The sequence below is a fragment of the Sabethes cyaneus genome, chromosome 3, assembly GCF_943734655.1.
Source record: "Sabethes cyaneus chromosome 3, idSabCyanKW18_F2, whole genome shotgun sequence".
Lineage (NCBI taxonomy): Eukaryota > Metazoa > Arthropoda > Insecta > Diptera > Culicidae > Sabethes > Sabethes cyaneus.
In genome coordinates, this window is record NC_071355.1 from 65137300 (window position 1) to 65146549 (window position 9250).

The 9250-nt window shown below is 40.4% G+C and overlaps 1 protein-coding gene across 2 annotated transcripts; it reads right to left on the minus strand.

Moving 5' to 3' along the window:
• Positions 1–223: 223 nt before the first annotated feature.
• LOC128741852 (symplekin-like) lies at positions 224–4306 on the minus strand. Of its 2 annotated transcripts, XM_053837952.1 has the most exons (6): positions 4078–4306; positions 2642–4016; positions 1446–2579; positions 621–1363; positions 409–560; positions 224–351 (listed from the first exon to the last, which is right to left on the minus strand). In XM_053837952.1, exons 1-5 carry the CDS (start codon positions 4162–4164, stop codon positions 456–458), a joined length of 3444 nt encoding a protein of 1147 aa, XP_053693927.1. In that variant the 5' UTR covers positions 4165–4306; the 3' UTR covers positions 224–351; positions 409–455. The 2 variants fall into 2 exon arrangements, with proteins under 2 accessions (XP_053693927.1, XP_053693926.1); XM_053837951.1 differs by having other exon boundaries at positions 224–560.
• Positions 4307–9250: the final 4944 nt, after the last annotated feature.

The following is a 9250-nucleotide window of genomic DNA, read 5'->3' on the forward strand; positions in this document are numbered from 1 at the left end:
GCGACAGCCAATCTGTGCGGTAGGAATGCCTCCTGCTCTGTCAGCTTATGACCTTTTTTGTTTTTTCATTAGTTAAAGTTGTAACGTTGTAACGTTGTAAAGAATTATTACATTCACATTTATTTTCACAAAGTGCCACCTAGAATGGTAAAACAAGACGCAATCCCACGTCAAAAGCGCTCTATAATTTTTTTTGAGCATTGATTTTTAAAGTAATGTTCAATAATTTGTATTTGTATTCAGTAAAACAATAATAATACTTTCCCCAGCAGCTCTTTCAGAAAACATAAAATGATATTCTAGTCTCAAAATATTCTTGATTTGATCAGAAGGAATATTGATACTGTATGTCTGCAAGAAAATGTTCAACTTTATTATTATTTTTTCAATATCTACCAAGAACGTTACTCTTCAATTAAATAGAGACTTGTTAGAGGAAAGCCTGCATAGTTTCTCTACTCCATTCCAGGTGGAGCTGGTTCGGGACGTTCAATATCCTTCTCCTGTTTGACAAGCACTGGCAAATGTGAAGTCATTGGCGCTTCCTCATTATAGTTAGCCTAATTAAAACGCAAAATAATTAGAAATATTTTTCGCCTCAAGCTCTGTCGGATACTTACAACAATCTGCAATTCGCTGCTTTCGTTTGGATTATGTGGCGAAATGCCGAGAAGTACGTCCATTCGGTCTTGCGAAACGTGACCGATTTGGTGTTCCATTATCTCACGGGCGTGCTCCAGCATGGGTTCACGGAATTCAGGATAGCTATTTAAAGCATCCTGTAGCTGTACAGCTGGTAATTGAATCAAAACGCCCATACTTTGGGGAGCTAAACGCTGAGCACACTTCAGGAAACCATCCCAGACGATCTTCTGCTTCCAAACCTGCTTAACTATAAGACGCTGGAGCAGATTCGTCACGAAGCCCGCCAAACGCGGATGAAGCGTTAGTGACTGAATGACGGTTCTCATCAGAAGTGTCGGCAGTGGCGTCAGCTCCACCAGCTGCTGGATAACACTACCGAGGACGTCGTGGGTGTAGGTTTCCTTTTCGGCAAGGCAGAGCGATGAGGCTTTTACGATCCATACGAGCTCGACTTTGCTGGTATCCATCGTATGCAAAGATACCAACAATTCGGCCGGACTTATGGGCAGATTGGAACTGCTGTACTCGGCGCCAACACCGAGCAGTCGATTGAAAACTTCTTTCACTACCATCGGATTTAGTTTGATAAGCTTTGGCAGGACATTTAGAATTTCATTCTTAGTGAGCCCATTGATGACCGGAATAAGAAGACGAACATCCGATACTTTAGTTTGGTGCAGATTGCGTACTCTCTCGACCAGTTCCGGTGTGGGAATCGCTGTAATTTGGAAATATTCATTAGTTTTCTCTTGATTTATTCCAATTATTAACTAAATTATGTACTAGGACGCAAAACTTACTTTTCTCTGTCAAAATGTAAATAATTCTGGTAATGATTGTCTCCGAACCCTTCGGACATTTCTCAATGAGTTTTAATAATTCCTCACTCTCGGCACCGATCTTGCGAACAGGTGCCTCAATCGCTCTCAGCATTGCACGTTTCATGTCCGAAGTTGCTTTAATATACACGTCACACAGCTTGTGAATTAGCTCCTGATTGTAGACCAGAATTTCCAAAAACAATCCAAGACATGTTTTGGCGAGCTCTTCGTTCCATACGCGCGGATGTTCGTAACGACCCAACTCCATTGTGAAGATGGGCTCCGGTGGGAATTCCTGCTCCAGAAAACCAAGCCACAATAAGGAGCGTTTCTCCATTTCATCGGTTAGGATGCGGTGAAGCGAGTAGACGTGCAGCAAATAGTGGATAGCTTTCTCGCGGACGATGGTGTTTTCATACTCTGAGTACTTTAGTAAAATTTCCAAGTAAACTTTCTCCTTTGGAGGTCGTCTGATAAGTAAGTCCTTTGTGATTTGCATTCCACAATCTGCCAGCTCTTCCAGTTGACACATTCGGTCCAGTAAAGTAATCACGTCGTCTGGTAGCATTGGTGCCTCTAAGTACAGTCTCTTTAAAAGAGATTCTTTCTCGCGTAGATCCTGCTTTTCTATGATAGTAGTTAGGAGCTTCAGTAATAGTTGCGTGTATGGGAAGTCGGCTTTCATTTCCGATTTAATATACGTGTGACGGGTGAAACCCTGAAGCAGACTGTACTCTTCAAAAATCCACGAAAAAGCTAAATCCAGCCGTTTAACTACATCCTCCAGAATGAACTCTAGAATAGCATCCCGCACGGAGTTCATGAAACAAGAACCAAAAACTGTAACGATTCGTCTCCGTTTCGATGCAACTCCGCCTATCAGAGCAGCCCTTTCCGCTTTTAATATTCGCTTGACTGCGTCATTCAGGAAAGTGAGCCGTAAATCACGGCTCTGCGGTTTAGTAATTTCCTGCAAACGAAGAACCTTTACTTTGGCCTTCAACCTAGGTTCGCCCGCTGCCCCTTTCACGCGTTCCAATGATTCGCGAAGACGTCGATCCTCCTCTTCGTCATCGTCCTCTGCCTCCGGATCACGTCGCCGCATAGCCGCAGCTGAGAAATTTACACACAATTCAACATTGCCATTAAAGTTTATTTCAAACACAGCAACTTACCAAGAATAATGTTCCTCTCCTCATCGTCTGTAATTTTGGGCCGCATGGGGGGTTCCTTAGACAGCACCGAAGCTCCAGGACCGACGCGTTGTTCGGTCATCTGTTGTGCGAAAGTTTGCGCAATTTTTTGGATTTGCTGGGAAATCGTCGAGTTAGCTGACATCGGAGAATAATTTTGCAAATACTGTGCGTTCGGTTCCGGTGGAACCTTCGGCATGTTGTTGCGTACCAACTGGATGACAACCTCTAATTTCTGTAGATTATCCACCAGAAATTGTTCGTTTAAACGATTGGATTTTGTTTTTTGCTCATTCAGTTCATCGTAATCAATTTCCATCTGCCGTGGTGCGGCTCGCTCCTTTTCGCGCCGCATGTGTTCACCTAGTTTGGCCTTCTTGGCGGCGAACTCAGATGAGGAGTTTTCCAAAGCTCGTTTAGCGCGCCGCTGCTGCTCCCGGCGATCCAATTTCGGTATAGCCCGTCCTATTTCACTATTCGAGGCCCCCAGATCCTGAAGAATCTGCGCTATACTTGCTTGGTGCTCGAAGCATGCCGGATGTTTCAGCAGGTCAAGAAATCTCAGTTTAAGGTTTTTTCTAACGGAACTGACTTGGAAGTTTGACAAGGTTGGTGGTAGATTAGAATGTAGATTTTTTAGAGCATCGACCACTTGGTTCATCATGGATGGACGCATTCTTGCAATGATGCACAATGTTCCAGTACATGCTTGCAAGTTCATGGACGAAATGTGCGATGCTGCATGAAACTGCAACAGTAATTCAAATATATTGACAGCTTCATCCTCCAATTTACGCCTGCGGGCAATCTTTAACGTGAGAGGTACATTTTCCAGTGAGAAATCGTTTTCTCTTTTCAGCGTATCTTCGTCAGGATAGGTCTGCAGAATTACTACACCCTCCAAGAATTTGATTGCATTCGTTCGAATGCCATCATTGTCATTATCTATCATATCCAGAATTGATGCCTTAATTAAGCAAAGCGTGTTCCAAGCTTGTTCCACCTCCTCGGTAATATCCGTGAGGGAGCAAATCCACATCAGGGCCTGATTGTAAATGGCACCACATCCTTGTATGACTCGTTTAGATACGCTTGGTGCCATGTCACGTAGCAGCGCAAATAACGTATTTACAACTTTGGGCAAAAAACTGATATTGTTTTTACATACTTCTTCAATGAAACCAGCGACCGTCTTTCGAACCTCCTGGTTTGGATCATGAGCGAACGCAAGTATGTTGTCCAAAAACTCCAAAAGCAGCTCCGTATCCGAGTGTAAAATTAGCTCTTGCACTTTAGCAATTATTTCACATTTTTCAGTTGTATTTGCAGTCAATGATTCATTTAATGCTTCCACAATCTGAAACCGGCGAAATCAAATCAATACTAAAACGTATTTTGATATAAAATCGATTACTTACCTTGGTACGGGCGGAAGCTATTTTTTCATTCGTAAAAAGTAAAGCAGTTTCATGACTGAAACTTGAGCTGCGTAGAAAATTGTCCATCTCTAGCAGTTTGTTAAATTAACGGCACGAGATCCTACTTAGACCGGCGATATTATTATTTGAAAAAACCTTGGTATTACTCGTTCAAAACAATTTTAAATGGAATACATGCTTCAAATTTCAACTCGTTGACGAAGTAGAAGTATAAAGCTATATGGGTATGGGTCCCAAGAGGAAAAACAAAATTTATACGCGCGAAATGTCAAAAGTGTGTGATCTTAAATGTCTCCAGATTCATAATGATGTGTAGACATATTCGAAAAGTATTCACACGCTTAAAAAATTTGACCCACTTTCACAAAAAGTGGAACAACTCAAAACATGCGTATATTTTACACACTATGTTGAGTAACTCTTACTCCTTTTATGAGTTCCACCGTAGAAGCTCATTAATGAGCAATATTTACTCAAAAATGAGGGCCATTTCACCCAAAACTGAGTAGTACTTACACAAATTACGAGTAAATTTAACTCAGTTATGAGGTCGACCTAAACTACTCAGAATTGAGAAATTGCCATTACTTATATTTTTGGGCTGTTCCACTTTTTGTCAAAGTGAGTCGGTTTTTACTCATTTTTGAGTTGAAAGTACTCATTTCTGAGTTAACCGTTATGTGTTCGACAGGGTACCCGGGTACCTTTTCAGATTTCAAAGTACGAAATACTACAGTTTTCTTTGATCAAGGATACTGAAACTCTGTGACATCTAAGAACTAGTTGAATTGCAACTTTTCATAAAATAAGTTTTCATGTAGCACTTAAGGGGGTGGAATGGGGGGACTTCGGATTTTTTTACCCTTTAAGTGCTCGACAAGGGTACCCGGGTACCCACAAATTGAAACGCTTGTAACTTTGGCAATTTTTGACCGATTCGGACACTTTTACCACCTAAAGATTCAGAAACTTATCCACTTCCGGTGTGGTTACTAGAGTCGGAGGTGGTCCATCTGGTTCCCGGAAATCCGGCATTCCTAGAATGTGTTCCGAAATTAAAGCACTTTTTATATTTTTGGATGTAATTATAGTAATATGGGTATCCATAGTTCTTCAAATTACTCCGAAAGGTCATTCTTCATTGTAATAAAACAATATAATGATATATCCTCGGAATGGCCATTCTACGATAATTTCCCGTGGGACCTCCTGTGGCCATAAAACTGTTTGGTTTGCAACACTGGCAATATGGGTCTCTAAATTCATGAAATTACTCCAGAAGGTCATTTTTCATTGTTTTGATTCTATCTGATGATTTTGCCACGGCATGGCCATTCCGGAACATATTCCCGTGGGGCTTCACAGTTGTCCAAAACCAAAAATATGTGCGAATTAGAGTTTTGAGTGGGAAAATTTGATTTTAGGTTTATGGAACCTTTGGGAGAGTTTCTTGAAATTAAAAGTTCTATCGTTTGGTGAAATTTAAATTTTGAATAATCCCCCTAAAAGTGAAATAAAAAATTTATTTTTCTTCAGCTTCAATATAAGTATATAACACATTGATGAGTTCTGCAAAGTTTTAGAGTATATTATTACAAGAAATTTAGCTTAAGATCGTAACCTTCTATCTCTTCAGCGAAGATAGAAAAATCCTATTTCTTAGATGTGAGTCGTCAAAATCAGTTTTTCTATTTTAGCTTTTTTTGTAGTTGTTGTATGACTTTTTCATGTTTTAAAAAGTTGTACAAATAGCAAAGATACACAACTTTGCCGAATATAGTATACCTCTATCTTTGCTTGTTTTGGAGCTGTAAAACTTTTGTTATAATAAATACCCTAATTCTGACCCCGAATTACTCAACTATGCGCAAACAGATACAAATTACATTACATGAATCTGAAACTAAATAAATAACTACAAAAAGTCAGGAAGTTTCATTTGTATCCGTCTGCGCATAGTCGCGTAATTGGGAATCAAAATTAGGGTATTTATTATATCAAAAGTTTTACAGTTCCTAAACAAGCAAAGATAGAGGTATACTACATTCGGCAAAATTGTGTATCTTTGCTATTTGTACAACTTTATGAAACATGAAACAGTCATACAACAACTACAAAAAAGCTAAAATAGAAAAACTGATTTTGACGACTCACAACTAAGAAATAGGATTTTTCTATCTTCACTGAAGAGATAGGAGGTTACTGTCTTCAGCAAAATTTCTTGATATGCTCCAAAACTTTGCAGAACTCATCAATGTGTTATATTGAAGCTGAAGAAAAATAAATTTTTTATTTCACTTTTAGGGGGATTATTCAAAATTTAAATTTCACCATACGATAGAACTTTTAATTTCAAGAAACTCTCCCAAAGGTTCCATAAACCTAAAATCAAGTTTTCCCACTCAAAACTCTAATGCGAACATATTTTTGGTTTTGGACAACTGTGAAGCCCCACGGGAATATGTTCCGGAATGGCCATGCTGTGGCAAAATCATCAGATAGAATCAAAATAATGAAAAATGACCTTTTGGAGTAATTTCATGAATTTAGACACCCATATTGCCAGTGTTGCAAACCAAACAGTTTTATGGCCACAGGAGGTCCCACGGGAACTTGTCGTAGAATGGCCATTCCGAGGATATATCATTGTATTGTTTTAAAACAATGAAGAATGACCTTTCGAAGTAATTGGAAGAACTTTGGACACCCATATTACTATAATTACATCCAAAAATATAAAAAGTGCTTTAATTCCGGAACACATCCTCGGACTGCCGGATTTCCGGGAACCAGATGAACGACTTCCGGCTCTGTTATAACCACACTGGAAGTGGATAAGTTCCTGAATCTTTTGGTGGTAAAAGTGTCCGAATCGGTCAAAAATTGCCAAAGTTACAAGCGTTTTAATTTGTGGGTACCCGGGTACCCTTGTCGAGCACTTAAAGGTGTTTTTTTTTTGTCGAACACATAACGGTTAATCTTATTCATTCGCGGGTTAAACTTTTTAAGCGTGTAGGCGTTGTTCACAAAGGACGTCCGATATTTTTCGGCGTTTAAGGGTACCGTCAGAACAGGCAGGTCAGAGTACACGCGACAGCGACGCGACACGACTTCGCTCTCATGTTGCTAAATGCACAGTCCTGCATCAGGCGAAACAGGGCTGCGCGTATAACTACAGCAAAAAATGTCGCGTCGCGTCGCATGTCGCTTGCACTCTGGCGGTACCCTTAAGGAAATGTCAAAAATGCTGTTTAAATATTACGAACATGTCCGCCATTATGGCTCGTAAAAAGCTGGATACAATTTTGACATTCAAGTTGTCACACAACCCAATCAGCGAACACCCAATTAACGAACCGCCCAATTAATGAAACTTTGCTGTATATAGAATGCCAGTGTCGCTGCAGTGCGCGTGGTAAACATCACACATGTTCAGATTATGTATTTACATTATATATGCAAATGTGTGTGTGCCTGAGATTCACCAATCTTTGACAACCAGTTTAAAATTTCAACAATGGCTGCCAAGTAATGTGATCGGTGCAAATGGGCGTAGTTTTGGGATTCTATTCATCCGGACGAAAAGAAAAAGAACGTTTAAAACCATTTCACTGGCATAAAAACACAGCGGAGAGCGCACTGATGACAGCACCAACCAGCGCACAGATAAAGAACAGATAAATAACAATGCGCAACTTTGAAAATGAAATTCCCGATGCACAGACTTGATACAGATTGTTAGCATCATGTTTACCACAATGAGTCCTGTAGGAAAACAGCGACACTGGCATTCTATATATATTGATTCTACTCCTTTGTCACAATCTTGAGTAGCATTTATATATTCGCCATCATTACAAATCAATTCGCTGAATACCATTTTGCCGAACACCAACTCTCGGTTGACCATAACGCGGAATATAGAGTTTCTCAGAATACCATTTCGTGAAAATCCTTACGGGGATGTACCATTTCACGGAAAATCTTTTCGCCGAAAGTACCATTTCGTAGGGGTGACCCAACTGAAGGAAAGTAATAGAGGTCAGTAGATCTAGGTAAATAAATAAACCTAGAGCCCACCGCAGTGGCCGGCGCTTCCGACGGCAGGTCGCCGGCAACACTCACGGCCTGTGGCCGTCTCGCGCTGAATTATCTAATGTTACTATCGATAGTGTCTGGTGGTCTAGTTATTGACTAATGTTTTATGAAAGAGTCTAAAATTTCTCGAGTTCGATTAGTTTTTGAGTTACGCAAAAATTTCTGTTTTATTTGTATGAGAGTCCCTATCCTCCTACCACAGGAGTCTCAAATCATCATTAAAAAAATTGCTACCTCCAAAACCCACCACATGCCAAATTTGGTTCTATTTGCTTGATTACTTCTCGAGTTATGAGGAAATTTGTATTTCATTTGTATGGGAGCCCCTCCTCCTAAAAAGGTAAGGGGTCTTAATTCATCATAGAAAAAATTTATGCCTCCAAAAACACCCACATGCCAAATATGGTTCCATTTGATTAATTAGTTTTTGAGTTTTGAGGAAATTTGTATTTCATTTGTATGGACTCACCCCACTCAGGGTCTTTTGCCATCGAGAGAACCTTCCCTGGCTTCAAAAACCCCTACATGCAAATTTTCACGCCGATCGGTTCAGTAGTTTTCGATTCTATAAGGAACATAGGGACAGACAGATAGACAGACAGAAATCCATTTTTATAAGTATAGATTGCACATTTCTCTATCGGCCCTTGCCACCCCATTGCGAGAGTTGCTAATTCGCGACCAAGTCCGCGACTATACTATGAAGTATTTTGCGGTTCCGCCACTAAACGAGTACACTGACACTGACGTCGCTTTTACGCGAATTTCGCGGTTTGTTTTTTAAACGACTATTTTTACGCGAATTTCGGTATTTACGCGTTTTCGCGACCATGATCGTGATTCATAACTGTGGGTTATTCACAATTGTGGGGTGACTGTGCTATGCTCGTTTTCTCTGTGGATAAAAGCTGGCATCTCTTCTGCACGAGCCGACGAATGACACCCGAAGTCGTGTAGAGAAGGAAAACGTCAACATCGGCTCGGCTTGGTAGAACGCAACCGAAGCCGGACGTTTTAAAAATGGATGTGTGGTTTTGCGGATCGGACGTTCGAT